This window comes from Hemiscyllium ocellatum, chromosome 2 (genome assembly GCF_020745735.1).
Source record: "Hemiscyllium ocellatum isolate sHemOce1 chromosome 2, sHemOce1.pat.X.cur, whole genome shotgun sequence".
Classification (NCBI taxonomy): Eukaryota; Metazoa; Chordata; class Chondrichthyes; order Orectolobiformes; family Hemiscylliidae; genus Hemiscyllium; species Hemiscyllium ocellatum.
The window spans coordinates 20492646-20510567 of record NC_083402.1 but is presented as its reverse complement, the minus strand read 5'-3'; the positions used below and the strand labels follow the sequence as shown (position 1 = coordinate 20510567).

The 17922-nt window shown below is 40.2% G+C and overlaps 1 protein-coding gene across 1 annotated transcript in view; it reads left to right on the top strand.

Annotated features, from left to right (window-relative positions):
- gpm6ab (glycoprotein M6Ab) overlaps positions 1-17922 on the top strand; it is a 237787-nt gene that overhangs the window by 196879 nt on the left and 22986 nt on the right. The window contains exons 4-5 of the mRNA XM_060843093.1: positions 12698-12851; positions 14324-14400. Of these exons, the coding sequence (XP_060699076.1) occupies positions 12698-12851; positions 14324-14400 (231 nt within the window). The remainder of the gene's footprint in view (positions 1-12697; positions 12852-14323; positions 14401-17922) is intronic.

Below are 17922 nucleotides of genomic sequence, written 5' to 3'. Positions count from 1 at the left end.
CTGTTGTGTCATCTGCAAATGCAGCTACAGTACACTGTAATTAATATATATTGTAAATAATTGTAGACCCAACATTGATCTCAGTGACACTCCATTAGTTTCACATTGCCCCCTTAGTGCAAGTCTCTGTCATCTTTTAATTAATCAATCTTCTTTCCATGTGAATGTACTATCTTCAATGCTATGTACTCTTACTTGGTAACCATGATTGCTGGTATCTTATCACGCATGTTCTGAAAATCCAAATACATTACTCTTCCCCCTTTATCTACACAATGTATTACCTCCTCAAAGGATTCTACTAAACTATTAGGCTTGCTTCTGTCCACAATACTTGTCCACCAACTACAAGGCATTAGTTAGGAGTATGATAGATTGCATCCCACTTACCTGGATGAGTACAGCTCCAACAACACTCAAGAAGTTAAAAATCATTCAGAACAAAGTCCACTTGATCAGAATTCTAACCACCGCCTTAAGCATTCACTTCCTAACCATCCTTCAAGTTGCTTTTAACAATTCATCAAGGGTTACGTCAATAGACTTCCAAACCTAGACACATAAATCATAAAATACATATAGAATAAAATACTACTTAGCTCACTAAGTCTGAGCTGTCTTTCTGCAAGATGTACTGAACTAGTCTCACTGCTCTACCATTTTTCTGTGACTCTTCAAACCTTTTCTCTTTGTCTGTTTTCTGAATCTCTTTTGAAAGACACAGCAGATTCTGCTTTGACTGCTCCCTCAGGCATTGAGTTCCGGATCTTAGCCACCCTGGGCATGAAAAGGATTTTCCTCATGACACCTCTGGTTTTTCTTACCAATCAACAAACACTATCCAATGGTTCGCAGTCCTTCCGCCAAAATAACAGTAACAGTTTCACCCTATCTACTTTATTCAAACCCATAATGGTTTTGAACATCTTGATTAAATCTCCTCTCAATCTCGTCTTCTCTGCAGTCACCACTTCATCAACTTCTTAAGAAAAGCTGCAGGAGAATAGTGCTGTCGATGAGTCGTTCCACCTTAAGAAAGCTAAACTTTATAGGACCAGAGAACAAGGATGCAGAACATATGCTGCAGTTATACAAAACTCTGGTTAGACCCTATAAGAAGTACTGTGAGCTTTATTTACACTTTAAGGAGTACAATATAAATGGACAAGACTGATACCTGGACCGCAAGGGTTAAGTTATGAGGAGAGATAATACAATTTAAACCTGTTTTCTCTAGAATTTAGAAAGTTAAGGGGTGATCTGATTGAAGATAATAACATCAAGATAATAACAGGAAAAAACAGGATAAAAAAAAAATGATTTTCACAGCTTGAGGATTTTAGAACCAAGGGGCATAGTCTGAGAATTAGGGCCAGAACATTCAGGTGAGATGCTAGGAAGCATTTCTGCACACAATAGGTGGTAGATGTTTGGAACTGTCTTCCACAAATCACAATGGATGCTGGATCAGCTATTAATTTTAATCTGAGAGGGATAATTTTTGTTAAGCAGAAGTATGAAGGGATGTGCGCCAAAGACTGTTAAATGGAGTTAATGGCCCGATCAGCCATGATAACATTAAAACTTAAGAAATAGGAGCAGGATTAAAAACCAAAGGAACTGTGGCTACTGTAAATCTGAAGCAAAAACAGGAATTGCTGGAAAAGCTCAGCAGGTCTGTCAGCATCTGTGAATAGCAATCAGAGTTAACATTTCAGGTTGAGTGACCCTTCCTCGGACCTTCCTCAGAAATATGACCAGTAGTAGGCCATCTGGTCCCTCGAGCCTGCTCCACCATTCAATAAGATCATGGCCAATCTTTTCATGGACTCAGCTCCACTTACCTGCCCCTGCTCAACACAAACCAAAATTCCTTTACTGTTCAACGATCAATCCATCTTCACCTTAAAAACATTCAATGAGGTAGCCTCAACTGACTCATGGGGCAGGGAATTCCAGATTCACAAACAAAGAAATTGTTCCTCAACTCAATCCTAAATCTGCTCCCCCTTATTTTGATCTCATTGAATTTTGGAACAGACCTGATGGGCTGAATGGTCTACTCCTGTTCCTATGTTCGTCTCCATCTGACAGAATCTCTCATCAATGGAACTATTCTCATGAATATTTTCTGCCCCTTCTCCAATGCCTTTACATCCATCCTAAAGTGTTGTGTTCAAAATGTTATCACTATTCCTTTGGAGATTGAATCAATATTTTATAACTTTGTCATAAGTTCCTGATATCAGTGGTATATACTACTGTTTACAAAGCTCAGCTCCACATATGTTTTATTAACCACTATCTCAACCTGCGCTGACAGGTTCAAAAACCCAAACCAAAGTCCCACTGCTCCCAATTAGAATTAAATCCTTCAAAACATATTCCTTCTTCTTCCTGCCAAAATGTATCTCTTCACACACTGCTTTCAACTTCAACTTCATCTTCCACATATCTGTTCCTTCTAGCCTCTTGCCTCATCTTTCCCCACTCTCCTCAGAATTTGCAATCCTACCAAGTACAGCAGAAGTATTGGAGTGTCAACACTTGCAAAGGGCAAGGGGGGGCAATTGTGCGATAATTCTGATCAAATAATAAACACTCAGAAACTCTTCCAAACCCTAACACCATCAATGATAAAGTAGTTAGGGAATCAACAATGCAAACATTGAACTTGCTCATCTATCACAAATTACTGGAGGAACTCAGTGGGTCTGGCAGCATCGATGGTGAGAAAACAGAGTTTCAAGCCCAGTGACCCTTCGTCAGGACCAGCTCTCAACAGCTGCTGCCAAGCATGCTAAGTTTCTCCAGCAATTTCTCCTTCCATTTGTTTCAGATCTCCAGTATCTGCAGTTCTTTGTTTCATTGTACTCCTCTATCTGCTTCTGTTATTATTGATAGAACATAACATGAAGCTGCCATTAAAATCCTGCTTCAGAAAAACTGCCCATTACTCATAGAGAACAAAAGACAAGGAACAATACAACACAGCAATAGGCCCTTTGGCCCTCCAAGCCTGCACTGATTCCTCGTTCCTCATTCAATGTATCATTCCATTTGTTTCAACACTGCTCTGTCTTTTGTGAAAAGGGACTCAAGCTATCCTGCCTTGTAACAGATTTAACAAAGCAAAACAAAAACAGAATCCCAGAAGGCTACTCATTTCAGTCATGCAGCCTCTAAAGATTATTGCTGCAAGGCATAACCTGTTTTGATCACACCTTTGTAAGGATATGGTGAAAATCTAAAGTAACAACCATTTGATACGTGACAGATTGTCCACTGATATTGCCAATAGTACACAGTGTCATCACCTGCCAAAGAGAAAATCATTGCCATTATTCAACCTTGGCAAAGGCACGGTACTTCAACTGACATCCTTCTAATCTCTGTCTATTCTTCTATTATTCACACCCTCTTTCACTGCATGCCTCATAATATTCCATTCCTGTTTGTTTTGACCAGTTATAGAATCTATCAGCTAGGCTCTGGGTGTACTACATTTAAGCAACATTGCTTTTTTTTCTGGCAATTCCCAGTTCATCAATACATACTATTGATTGAAATCAATAGCAGGAAACTGAGTAAGGGGTCCTTCAGCAAAAGCATTGTGCTGAAATTAAACACAAGAGTAAGGTCACCAATAAGACAAAGAAAGCAAAAGATTTTGCAGAATATGTAACAGTGCAACATGCCTGCAATACCTGATAAGTACTGAATTTCTCCCACAACAGCCAGACCTTTGAGTACAGGAGTTAGGACACCATGTTACAGCTGTACATTTGGAGTATTGTGTATAATTCAGATCAATGTGCTATAGGAAGGATGTTATTAAATTGGAAACTTAAAATTGGTTAAGAGTCAGAGAATCATAGAGATGCACAGCACGGAAACAGACCCTTCGGTCCAACTCGCCCATGCCAATATTCCAACCCAAGCTAATCCCACCTGTCAGCACCAAGTCCATATCGCTCCAAGCCCTTCCTATTCATATACCCATCCAGATGCATTTTAGATGTTGCAGTTGTACCAGCCTCCACCACTTCCTCTGGCAACCCATTCCACACATGCACCAACCTCTGCATGAAAAAGTTGCCCCTTATGTCTCTTTTATATCTTTCCCCTCTCACCCTAAATTGATGCCTTCTAGTTCTGGACTCCCCCACACCAGGGAAAAGACCTTGTCTATTTACCCAACCCGTGCCGCTCATGATTTTATAAACCTCTATAAGGTCACCCATCAGCCTCCAATGCTCCAGGGAAAACAGCCCCAGCCTATTCAACCTCTCCCTACAGCTCAAATCCTCCAACCCTGACAACATTGTTGTACATTTTTTTCTGAACCATTCCAAGTTTCACAACATCCTTCCAATAGTAAGGAGACCAAAATTGCATGCAATATTCCAAAAGTGGCCTAACCAATGTCCCGTACAGCCACAACATGATCTCCCAACTCTTGTACTCAATACTCTGACCAATAATGGAAAGCATACCAAATGCCTTCTTCACTATCCTATCTACCTGCAACTCTACTTTTAAAGAGCTATGAATCTGCACTCCAAGGTCTCTTCGTTCAGCAGCACTCCCTAGGACCTTACCATTAAGTGTAAAAATCTTGCTAAGATTTGCTATCCCAAAATTCAGAAACTCTGTTTAATTTAAATTAAACTCCATCTGCCACTCCTCAGTCCATTGACTCATCTGATCAAGATCCTGTTGTAATCTGAGGTAACTTTCTTCACTGTCCACTACACCTCCAATTTTGGTGTCATCTGCAAACTTAGTACCTCTCATGCTCACATACAAATCATTTATATAAATGACAAAAAGTAGTGGACCCAGCACTGATCCTTGTGGCAGTCCACTGGTCATAGTCTGAAAAACAACCCTCCACCACCACCCTCTGTCTTCAACCTTTGAGCCAATTCTGTATCCAAGTGGCTAGTTCTTCCTGTATTCTCCCTGTAACCTTGCTAACTAGTCTCCCATGGGAAACCTTGGATGTTACTGAGACTGGAGGTTTGAATTATAAGGAGAAGCTGGAGATTGAGCTTAAACCTTACAGAGGTCTATAAAATCATGAGGGGCATAGATACAGAGAATAGCCAAGGTTTCTTTTATTCCTAGGAGAAGGGAGTCCTAAACTAGAGGGCATAGGTTTAAGGTGATAGAGAAAGATTAAAAAGGGACCTAAGGGCAACATTTTCATGCAGAGGGTGGTGCATGCATGGAATGAGCTGCCAGAGGGAGTGATGCAAGCTTGTACAGTCACAACATTTAAAAGTCAACTGGGTGGGTACAGGAATAGGAAGGGTTTAGAGGGATATGGGTCAAATACTGGCAAATGGGACTAATTCAGTTTTGGAAATCTGAGGGTGTGGACAAGTCAGGCCGAAGAGTCTGCTTCCATGCTGTGTAACTCTATGCCTCACTAGCAGCATGGAAGTGCAATACATTTTGAGAGCAACAGAAATCTCTTCTGTTGTGGTTCTGCTCGCCGAGCTGGAAGTTTTTGCTGCAAACGTTTCGTTCCCTGGCTAGGGAACATCATCAGTGCTGTTGGAGCCTCGTGTGAAGCGCTGCTTTGATGTTTCTTCCGGTATTTATAGTGGTTTGTTCTTGCCGCTTCCGGGTGTCAGTTTCAGCTGCAGTGATTTGTATGTGGGTCCAGGTCGATGTGTCTGTTGGTGGATGTTCTTGCCGTTTCCGGGTGTCAGTTTCAGCTGTAGTGGTTTGTATGTGGTGTCCAGGTCAATGTGTCTGTTGATGGAGTTTGGGGATGAATGCCATGCTTCTAGGAATTCTCTGGCTGTTCTCTGTCTGGCTTGTCCTATGATAGTGGTGTTTTCCCAGTCAAATTCATGTTGCTGGTTGTCTGAGTGTATGGCTACTAGAGATAGCTGGTCGTGTCGTTTTGTGGCTAGCATACACTCAGACAACCAGCAACATGAATTTGACTGGGAAAACACCACTATCTTATGAAGTACGGCATATAAGGTACATGCTGTACCTTACTGGACACCTTTCGAAAAGTCACAGATACATTTCTAACTATTCTAAGCTGTTTCTTACAGGATCTTATTCTCTTACGACTCTTAAAGTCAACACTGATTGAGTCATCTCTATTTCTTGGTGCCTTCACTTTTGCTTTGATGCAGCTTCCTTGGCACGCACATCTTATATTTTACATCTTGTGATCATCAGGATAAACACAAGTGTGCCAAATTTGAGGGCGGCATGGTGTCTCAGTGGCTAGGGCAACATGGTGTCTCATTGGTGAGCACTGCTGCCTCACAGCACCAGGGATCTGGGTTCAATTCCAGCCTAGGGCAACTATCTGTGTAGAGTTTGCACATTCTCCCCACGTGTCATGTGTTTCCCCCAGCTGCTCCAGTTTCCTCCCACAGACTAAAGATGTGCAGGTTAGGTGAAAGCCCATAGTGGGGGTTCAGGGATGTGTAGGTTAGGTGCATTAATCAATGGAAATGTGAAGTGATAGTGGAATGGGTCTGGGTCGAATACTCTTTGAAGGGTTGGTTGGACTTGTTGAGCCAAGCACCCTGTTGCCAAACTATAGGGATTCTATGATATTTCAGGAGAGCAGGATGCTGATCGGTTTGCAAGTTAGCTCTGATTGGCTGAAAAGTTACCACGAGAAAGCTAATAGGGACTGAAAGACGTTAAAACTCCTGGACAATTCAAAAAGTTGCAAGATTTGAACAATTTAGTTTTCCTTGCGAAGAGAACAGTTGATAATTAAACAAAAACATATTGCACCATATTCATTTCAGTTTCCCACCATCAGTAATTTATATATTTCAAGAGGACAACATCAATGTTTATCTTGACTGGCTCGAAAGCAGCCAATCCAACCCAATAAATCTCTTCCCAGAATCAATGAAAAGATCAAGCCAATAAAGAATAATTCTTGCTTACTCCTCAACATGAAGAGTTAGAAAATTTTTACTCATCTTTCTGATATCTTGAACAGCTGCCACAGTAAATTTCAGTCAGTTATCATTCACAACCATTTACTGAACAGCAGATGCACTGTAGCTGTACGGTAAGAACAACTACAGAAGAATTTCAGAACTAGCATGTCCTCTTTTAAGTTAAAATGCCCTGCATTGAGTTGCTCATAATTCAAAACAAACTCTGCTGGGCAAACATGTCTCTGATAGGCCAGGCACCAGACTACCAAAGCAGATATTTAACTTTAAACTTGATTGCAGCAGGAGACTTCCAAGAAGACTGCAGAAACATTTTGGGGATGTTCTCAAATGAGTGCTGGAGGGATCAAACACCCTCACTATGAAATGGCAGGACCTGCATCGAGCAAAATGAAGCAGTTCCCTTTGGGAAGCCAAACGACACATTGAAATCCTTGATCTTGAGCATGTAGAGGCAAAGTTAAGGCTTTGTAGGGAACAACACAGACCTCAAAACACATCTGCTCAACCCTTCATCTCCAGGTCACTGTATCTACTGATCAAATGTTAGATCTACAAACTGGCACAGAACCCACTGAAGAAGAGGGAAAACAAATCTTCCTTAAAGCTGAGAGACTGGCCAATCAGAATACAAATGTACTCTTTCAGGTGTTAATAAAAATGAAATGGTGTTAATAAAAATGAAGGTCTCTCTAGTTTTCATTATTCATCAAATGAAGCTACTCTTTCACAAATCAAATTCTCTATTGTTTATCCCTCTAGGCCATGGTCCAGTGAAAGTTGGATCGCTGCAATTGGATTTTATTCATTACCCTGTAACTGCAGAGTATTATGTCAAATCTAAGGAAGCATATCTGCGCCTAAAGGGTTTGGAATTTACAATTCTATTTTACACTGTAAGGTTTTCCACTGCTCCCTTTTTGAGAAAGTAATTTTGGAAGAGAGCTCTCTCTCTCTTTCATATTGTGATACAGTGCACAGCATATTAAGTGGGAGTGTGACCTGCTTTCAGTTCAATGCCCAATTTACCATACGCAGCTTGCTATGCGGATATCAGCAGCAGCAGGCACTGATGGCTCTTTAGTTGTCTGTTCCTCCCTCAACCATTCAACACCTGTCCAAGAGCATGGTTAATACTGGGAACATGGTCATGTAAGAATGATGGCCTCATTCCAACACTTGGCTAGGGTATAACTCTTCCTATTTAAAGCCTGTTCCACATACAGGGGACGTACTCATATGCTACACAATTCAAATCTTAGAAAGGCAGGTGATGATTGTGCTTTCACAAAGTAAGAGCAGGACAGTAGCAAAAGAATTGACTTCCCAGCTGAAAAGTTTGTGCCAGTACCAGCGCAGTAGCTCAACTAACCCTCGTCACTGAATTCACAGCAGAGTAGTAGGCCAGTCATCTCAACTGATCTCTGTTGGTAATTACGTCCCCTACACACTATATTATCTTATTCTGTATCCCCAAGTTTTTTTAATCACTTTTTCATTATGTATGCATCAAGCCTCCTTAAATACAACCACAAGCACAAGGAAATTAGATCAATATTTTTACCATTCATTGTCCAAAGGGGCTTCCAGTAAATTCTGTATTTGATTTGTTATTGGCTGTCATATTGGGAGTAGATGGAAATGAAGATTTCACAGCACAAACAGATTAGCCATTATCCCATTGAATAATGAAGCAGTTTCAAAGGGGCCTACTCTTATTCCAGACTCAGATGTTTATATTTTAAAATGTGACCCATATTCTAGGCTCACTCAGAAAGGGACAAATTATTAGAGATGAATCCAGGAAAAATACTGTAAGATGCTGAAAATATGAAACTAACAAAGAAAATACTGGAAAAAGCTCAGAAGGTCTGGCAATATTAGACAGCAGAGTTAATGTGGAGAAAGTGAGGACTGCAAATGCTGGAGATCCTGACCTCTGGAGATTTCTGATGATGAGCTTATGCTCGAAACGTCGTCTCTATTGCTCCTTGGACGCTGCCTGACCGGCTGTGTTTTTCCAGCACCACAACAGGGTTAACGTTTCAAGTCTGGTACAACTCTTCTACAGATTGAATCAAAAAGTAAGAGATGAGTCTTGGGGAGGTTTAAATAGCACCAACAAAAGAATTGCCATTGGTTGCATTCTGGAAAGGAGCAAGTGGTTGTTATGCTTTGAAACTGTTGAAACCAATGTTGAGTTCAGAAGTGTGTACAGTGAATCAAATTGTGACGATGGGTTCCATTAAGGTCAGCTAATCTTCCATTGTGTATAAACAATTAAAGTAGGGGGTCACGTGCCACGGTGGTAGTGCCTATACCTCTGAGCCAGGAGACCAGGGTTTAAACTGCACTTGCTCCAGAGGTATGAGATAGCAACTCTAAAGGGGTCAATGAAAATGTGTCAACAGCTTTCTTGGTGCTATGATAGTGTACTAACTCTGGACCAGGAGGCCCAGATTTGAGTCTCATCTGCTCAAGAAATGTGTAATGGTATCTCTACAATCTATAGAAGAATGAACCAATTGGAATGCTGACAGTGGTTAAAAGTGATTCAGAAAAGTTTCCTCTGTTCAGAGTGTTCAGGACGGGGGAAACAACACCAAAATAAAGGCTGGATCTTTCACTGGGACAACACATAGTAACGGCAATCTGGAACTTTCTCCCCCAAAATATATTTTAGAGGTTAGGCCAATTGTAAATGTAAAATCTGAGATTGATAAAGTTTTTGTTAGGCAGTGGAATCAAGGGAATAGAATCAGTTAGTTATGTTGTGTCAAAATGCCAGGTACTTGCATTCTCACAATGATTGTCACATTCTTCTAAGTCTTTTCTGCCCTTTCTTCATTGTTGCAATGTCGTCTTCTGCAAAATTACATCAAAGTGGCAGGTAGTATTGCTCCATTCAGCTGAGTTTTTTTATAGATGGTACTCTGGTGGAGCAGGACAGAACCAGTTTTCAATTCCTTCCAGTTAGCTGTTGAATGATTGGACAATTTTCTCTGCCAGATTACCCTATTAGCAATGGTCACAAAAAACCCCATTTGGTACATGACTACTTACATTCCAAACAAAAGGGAATAGGAATTGGTTTAAGGTGAGAAATCAGTTTCTTCTTCATTAGCTAAGAGCAGATGTGAACTGGATTTTTATTATAATTCTGCTTCTCTGACTTCTTAAACTGATGTTTACTGTGAACCTTTCAACAAATGATTTATCTACAGCCTATGACATGCAATGTTAGGGAGCTGCGAGGTTATAATTATCAGGAAAGGCTAAACAGCCTTGAGCTGTTTGCTATAAAAATGAAAAGCTGATGGGTATACGAGTAGACATGTTTAAAATTATGAAGGTGCTTGATGGTATAAGCATGAAAGAACTGTTTCAAAACAACACGGATTCTAAAAATATGAATCTTTAAGGATGGAGTCTGAACAGTAATTATGTTGTGAGAAGCAACCAGGCAGAATGATTTAGAGTAATGCTCTAGAGATTATAGTACCTGCACAAATATTCCTCCTAAGGATGAGAGGCATTGTTGGATAAACTGTGTAGAAAATGGGAATCGAATTCATTAAAGTTCTGGAGAAACTTTTAGTTTGCTTCAGAGAGTGGCTAGCATACGGAGCAGTTGAGTAAAATTGCTTCGTTGTCCTTAAGAGGAAATTAGACATGCACATAAAAGGTAAAGGAATGGAAGGATGTGCTGATAGGATAAGATGAAGAGAAGAGGGAAGTAGTTCATTTTGAGCATAAACACTAGCTGACCCAAAACAAAAAGCCCATTTGCTGTGTGGTGAAATTCTGGATAAAATGTTTGAATTAAAGATAAACAATACAACAGAAAGAATGTTGAGGTAGGAATATAATAAATTCTATTGGATAAAATTGAGATGGTTATACATTTTAAGAGCTTGGAAGACAAACTTCATATAACTGGTGAAATGTTGCAGTCTGCGGTAAATGGGAGCTCATGGATATCAATATGACCTAAGGCATTTGCAGTAAGTTCCTGCATCTTGAGGAACTTCCACACAGGGCTGGTAAGCTGGAGGCAGAGCTACACAGACTGCAATGCATCAGGAAGAGGAATAGAATATGTAACTGTGAATTTAACATAAAATAGCGATTTATGCTAAATGAATTGTGAAATGTTTATCTCTTAAATTTACCAGTTTGTCCTTCAAAATGTGAGCAACTGTGGAAACACAGACAATTGCAACACAAAAAAGGGGCTATTCAAACCATTGTGTCTGTTGCAGTCAGTAAAAAAGCAAACAAGCCACCCATTCTAATCTCAACCTCCTGCACTTGCTGCATAGTCCCACAGGCTACAGCACTTCAGCTGCAGATCATGTTAACTTTTAAAAGAGGTGGATGTTTCTGCCTCCAACATTAAATTCCTAACACCCGTTAGACAGAGGAGAGGTTGAGTAAATTGGGCCTGTACCTGTTGGAATTTAGAAGAATTAGAAATGAGACACACAGGATGGTGAGGGAGTTTGACAGGGTAGATGTGGAGAGTAGGACAGTCCAGGACCACAGGGCATAATCTCAGAATAAAAGGACACCCACTTAATATAGAGTCAAAGTAGAATTTCTTCTCTCTGTAGGCTGTGAATCTATGGAATTAATTACCACAGAGGGCTGGGTCATTCAAGGCTGACATTAATAGATTTTCAATCATTGATTGATATCAGACAGTTGACTGATTTCATTACCCTAATGAAACACCACAAAATTACTCAATTAATTGAAAAGGAAATTTGATAACTGCTATAGAAAGAAGAATATTAAAGAATGATGGCCAGAGAGGTGTGGGAAATCAGATACATGTAGCTAGTGCCACTTAAAGTGCAGCACAGTCACAATGAATCTCCTTCCTAGCTGTGATTTTCTTTTTTATTCATTCATTCATGGAATGAGGGCATCACTGGCCAGGCCAGTATTTATTGCCCGTCGGCAATTAGGAGTCAACCACATTGCTGTGAATCTGGAGTCACATCTAGGCCAGTCCGGGTAAGGACAGCAGTTTCCTTCCCTAAAGAACATTAGTGAACCATATGGGGTTTTCCGAAAATTGACAATGAATTCATGGTCATCATTAGATTCGTAATTCTAGATTTTTATTGAATTCAGACTCCATGCTGGGATTTGAGCCTGAGTCCCCAGAACGTTATCTAAGTTTTAGTAATAGTGCCACTGGGCCATCCCTTCCCCTTTCTGTAATTGAGGAAACACATTGTCAATGATCATTTAGTCTCCTTCAGTATTATGGCCTCCCATGTGGGTAGCTGCACAAGTCATTACTTTCAGAATTTCACAGATGTGAGAACTAAATTCAGTCATGGAGTATGTTCATAATTCTACTTCATAATCCAACTGACTGATTGTTGTTTCATTTGCAAAGGAAAGGACAATTCAACGAGAAAGATTAATCAGAGCAAGTCATTAAAACATTTAATCTGTATTTGTAATTTAGGAAATTAATCCTTGGGATATTTATGTATAGGCACAAATTTCTGTGCCATGCTTGCACCAAACTGAAGAAAGCAAAACAGTGTTAGAAGAGTCAATTCCTGCAGAGAACCTTCTGAGAACTTGTTGGTTCCAGTGGAGGTGTTTGGAACATAGGAATCACTAAACAATGAAAAAGACAAGGCCTACCTATTTCACCCTCTATTGCTAGATCCCTGCAAAGTCAGTTGCTCAGTAGTTCTAAAAGTGACTATTTTCTGTTTCAGTTTATCATGCTGACTTACATCTTCATGCTGGCTTGGTTGGGAGTGACGGCCTTCACCTCACTGCCTGTCTTCATGTACTTCAACATCTGGACACTCTGCCAGAATGTCACCGTCATGGAGTCCACTGATCTCTGCTTTGACCTCCGTCAGTTTGGTATGTCACTGCTTGTGCGGAGTGATAGAATAAGAAGATGGAAGCAGCTTTACTGTTCAATGTGATGGGTCATTTTTCTTTTCTCTCCACTCGGCTTTCAGTGATCATTTCCTGGGGCTCCATTTGTCTGGAGCCTCTGAGTCAACAGACCTCAATCCAGAGCCTTGAACATAAAACTCATTCTGACACTTCCTGGGGTAGAAGAGCTCAGTTAGCAATGCCGACCTTCTGACAACTCATTGAGTTGTGATTTGATTTGCCTTCTCAGGTGGATGTAAAATACCATGTGATAATATTTCAAAGTGCAAGGCAGTTCTCTGTCTGTCCTGGTCAATATATATCAAGCAATCAACATTATTAATACATATCATCCAGCCATAAAAGGCGGCACAGTGGCTTAGTGGTTGGCACTGCTTCCTCACATTGTTAGGGACCCAGATTTGATTCTAGCCTTGGGGGACTGTCTGTGTAGAGTTTGCACACTCTCCCCGTGTCTGATTGGGCTTCCTCCCATAGTTCAAAGGTGTGCAGGCCAGGTGAATTGGCCATGCTATATTGCCCATAGTGTTAGGTGCATTAGTCAGGAGCAAAAATGTCAGGAAATGTGTTTGAATGGGTTATTGTTTGGGGGGGGGTCAGTGTGGACCTGTTAGGCCAAATAGCCTGTTTCCACAATGTAGGAAATCTAATCTAATAGCCATTATCTCACTTTATTTTGTGTGAACCTGCTGTGTGATAAGTGCTGTATTTTCCACATCACACAGCAGGGACAATGCTACAAAAGCAAAGCTCATTAGGATGCCTGGAGGCCTAAAATGCATACAATATAACTGCAAGTATTTTTTCCTTTCCTTGGTCAACTGTGTCTTATTTAGTAAACCTGATTTAACCTCTGACTGTGGGTTCAATACCCAATTCTATGTCTTGAGCACAAAACTTTAAGGTTGCCCCTCTGTTGTAGTAGCAAACTATTGCTGCCATCCTTAGAATGAGGCATTCAAATGAGGTGATGGAAAAGATATTGCAAAAAATGAATTGTTGAGAAAGAGTGAAGAATTTATTCCTGGTCATCTGGATAATATTTGACCCTCAATTGACATCAGCGAAACAGGTTATCTGGTTATTCTGGCATTGCTGTTGGTGAGAATTTTCTGTCCATAAATTCTCTTTCCTGTATTACAAAGGTGATTACACTTGAGTTTGGCTATAAAGTGCTTCAGGGGAATTTTGTGAAAGACTCTGTCTAAAAGCAAGTTTTCTTTGTTCATTTTTCTTTTTCTCCCCTAATGTTCGAAGGTTTGAGGTAATCAGACAATTGTTTGTGAATTCCCTGTGGGCACAGTTCAATAATTGATAGCTAGAAGGCTTACCAGAGCAATTGGAATCAGTGACACAGATCAGAAGTTGCTGAAAATCTGTAGGATGGCTGTGGATTCTTAACCATGGTTGATTAACAGAGCTTTCTGTTTCAGGTATTGTGCCTATTCATGAGCAGAAGATGGTCTGTACTTTGAATGAGAACTTCAGCAAACTTTGTCAATCTAATGATGTAAGTCAAGTTCTGAGTTTGTAGTCTGGGGTACTGAACACAAAGTAGATAAGCTCCTTGCAGAATTGAATTCTGCTGAAAATTTCATATACATAAACTGCTTGATCATTGATGATCATTGATCATTAGGGATTTTGGCTGTACCATTGCATATTGCTGCAGATAAAAATCAAAAACAAAATCATGGGACTTTGGCTTCGCAAGCTTCCAGAAAGTTCATTTCCTGTTCTGATTGTTCATCTCACTTTTGTTTTCCATTGAAATGAGCCACCAATTCAGTTGGCCACCAGGCAGCAATGTTCACATTTCGACTCTGTTACATGGGCTTGGATGTTTACATTATTAGCATGGCCTTAACCAAGTGTAAGGCATTTTACTCTGGATTACATATCTGTCAAGGTTGCTCCATGTCCAACTTTGAGAGATGTCTCTGGGCTAAGCTGGGATTTTTGTCAAAGCACTGGGATGTTTAGGGCAGGAATGTCTTGACTTAGTCGACTCCCCTCCTTTAAAATATCCACAGTATGCCATTTTTGTTGTGGAAAGAGCAAGGAAGGATAGAGTCAGACCTGTCTCTTATGGAGGGAGTTTGAGAGCAGCAGCAGAAACATGCGAGAGCCAAAATGGACAAGTTAATAGGCCCATCTCACTTCTTTGAGACTTTAATGCAGTTGAATTAAAAGCTGGTAGGCTTTCTTGTCCTCATCACCCATAATATGTGACACTCCATGTGCCAATGCCCCTTCCATTCCAGCCCTCATTCCTCCCGAGTCCCACTTAATTTCTTTTCCTCCTCCATTGTACCTGACTTCCCTCATATCACATCGATGTCATTGTATATTCTCCATATATTCTCTATAGCCACTGATCTAAGACACAGTATAGATAGACATCAGGAGCCACACAAGTGCAGATGCAAAAATGTCTCATGACACTCAAATGTGCTTCATAATGAAAAACTCATCCATAAAGTCAATTCATAGAAGTATAATTCCCATGAACTCTTCTGTTAGGCAGATAATACAGAAGCCTGAATGCATGCACCAGCAGGTTCAGGAACAACTTCTTCCCGGCTGTTATTAGACTAATGAATGGACTCTCTAGCCTCAAATAATGCTGATCTTGCTAATGCTGATTTCACCTAGCGCACGCCCTGTGCAATGTAACCTGTGTGCCTCTGTCAAGTCTTTTTGATCTGTATACCCTCACTTACGATGATCTGCTTGTACTGCTCGTAAACAAAGCCTTTCACTGTACTTCGGTACACGTGACAATCAGTCAATTAATCATCAATGAATTGTTCAATTTCTTGTAATAGCAATGACAAGTCTGTTTTACTGACCACCTGAAAGGCAGATAATCATTCAAGTGATCTTTTAAACAATAAACCAAATTATGAAGATCGATCTCTGTTGAGACAAGTGGTTCTGTATGTTGAGAAACTCAGTCAAAGCATTCATAACATGCTCAGCAGTCAGACCTTGGGACATCTAAGCAATGGAGCCTTTTGCAAATGTACAGACAGATGATTAATATCTTCTCTTGAAGCAACACTGGATCACCTGCTATTCAATTCACTTCAGCAGCTAGTGTTTCCTTTTACCTTTAATAAAAGCTGCAGACCTTTCTTTAACTTTAAATGATTGGGAATTTAAGCCACTTCAGATTCTGTGAGAAACTCGAATAGAGAATAGTAAATTAACAGGTGAAACTGAAATAAGGGAGAAATTAAACATTATAAATCATATTCGCAATGCATCGACATGAATTTATAGAATATAATAAATAAAACTGGGAAAGTTACAGATGCAGATTGCTAAATGGAATTATGATGTTATGGATATAACAATGACATGAGAGCAGAAATTTGTGGTCATTCTTTGTCACAGTGTAAGCAGACAAGAAAGAAAATGAAAGAGGTGACAATAATGTCTAAGGAGAATGAGAATGTTTCAGAGGGTCAAATACAGAATTGATTTGGATAGAGCCTAGAAACAAAACAAGTACAATTAAATTGTATGTTGTACTATATCGATGACCAGCCAGTGAGAGGGATGTAGAGTTACAAATTGCAAGGAACTACTAAGAGAAGCACAAACATTAGAGATTAACATTAGAATGGAGCACTTTAATTTTCCAAAATTAGTGTAGGTATGGTAGGTGATAGTTTAAAGGACAGAGAGGGGCAAGTATTCTGAGGTTGTACTCTGGAGAATTTTCCATGCCGGAAATGTGACCATGCCTATCTGGAAAGCGGCACTGCTCAACCTGTTTTTTTTGCAATGGAGTGGACAAGTAGAACATGTCAGTGGGAGAACATTTTGGGGATACTGATGAATATTCGTAAGCTTTCAGAAGACAATGGAAAACAACAATAAACAATCCAGAAGAAGAATAATTAACTACTGGAGAATTGACTTCCATGGGGCAAAACCAGTTGGACTGGATAGACAGAACCCAAAAATTGGTGGGAAAAGTTGCCCTCAAATAGGAGATGTTTTGGGCACAGCCAAGGTAAATTCCTTTAAAAGAGAACTGTAGGGCAAATAAATATAGAGCTCCTTGGATGTAAAAGGAGATCGAAATTAAGAAAAGGGAGAAGAAAAATGTTAATGACAGGTTAAAGAATACAGTTGAAAAGCATGAAGAATACAGAATATTCTTTAGATTACTTATAGTGTGGAAACAGGCCCTCTGGCCCAACAAGTCCACACCGACCCGCAACCCACCCAGCCCCATTCCCCTACATTTACCCCTTCACCTAACACTACGGGCAATTAGCATGGCCAATTCACCTAACCTGCACATTCTCTCCTCACGGGGAGAATATGCAAACTCCACACAGTCAGTTGCCTGAGGCAGCAATTGAACCCGGGTCTCTGGTGCTGTGAGGCAGCAGTGCTAACCACTGTGCTACCATGCCTCCCGTCTTCTTAAGGGAGATAAAAGAACAAATAGCATAAGCAAAGAGGAATTATGAGAAGAAATTGGCAATTAAAATAAAAGGGAATTCAAAATGATTGTAGAAGCACATAGTTTGGAAACATTTGGTAAAGGAGGAATAAGGCCATTGTGATGATTATGCTCCTTTAACAAGGTCATGGTGTCCTTGGTGTTTTCTTTCAGAGAGGTCATAAAAGACAGAGACTTGAAAAAGTGTAGTTTGAAGGGTTTTAGAGCCAATTTGATTATAACCAACAGATACTGCCTCAAGAAAAAAGGCTTTCAAGTTTAAAAAAAAACATTTGTACAATGAAAGGGGAGTGGTCAGTTGTCCCGGCTCAGATTTTCTCTGGTTTGGTTTGGTCTGGCCCTCTCTCTCTCTCTGACTTCTCTTCTGTAAGACCTTGTGTTTGATTTTACCTTTTGTGCCAAGGGGTGTTTATAGGGATTATTGCAAGTATTGGGAACAGCATCCTCAAATTGGTATAATCTGTTGGGTTTTCAGATTGGTTAAGTTATTTCGTATTTTGTTCTCTTTTGTTTGTGTTGCTTTCGGTAATCTTGTAATTAAATACTGTT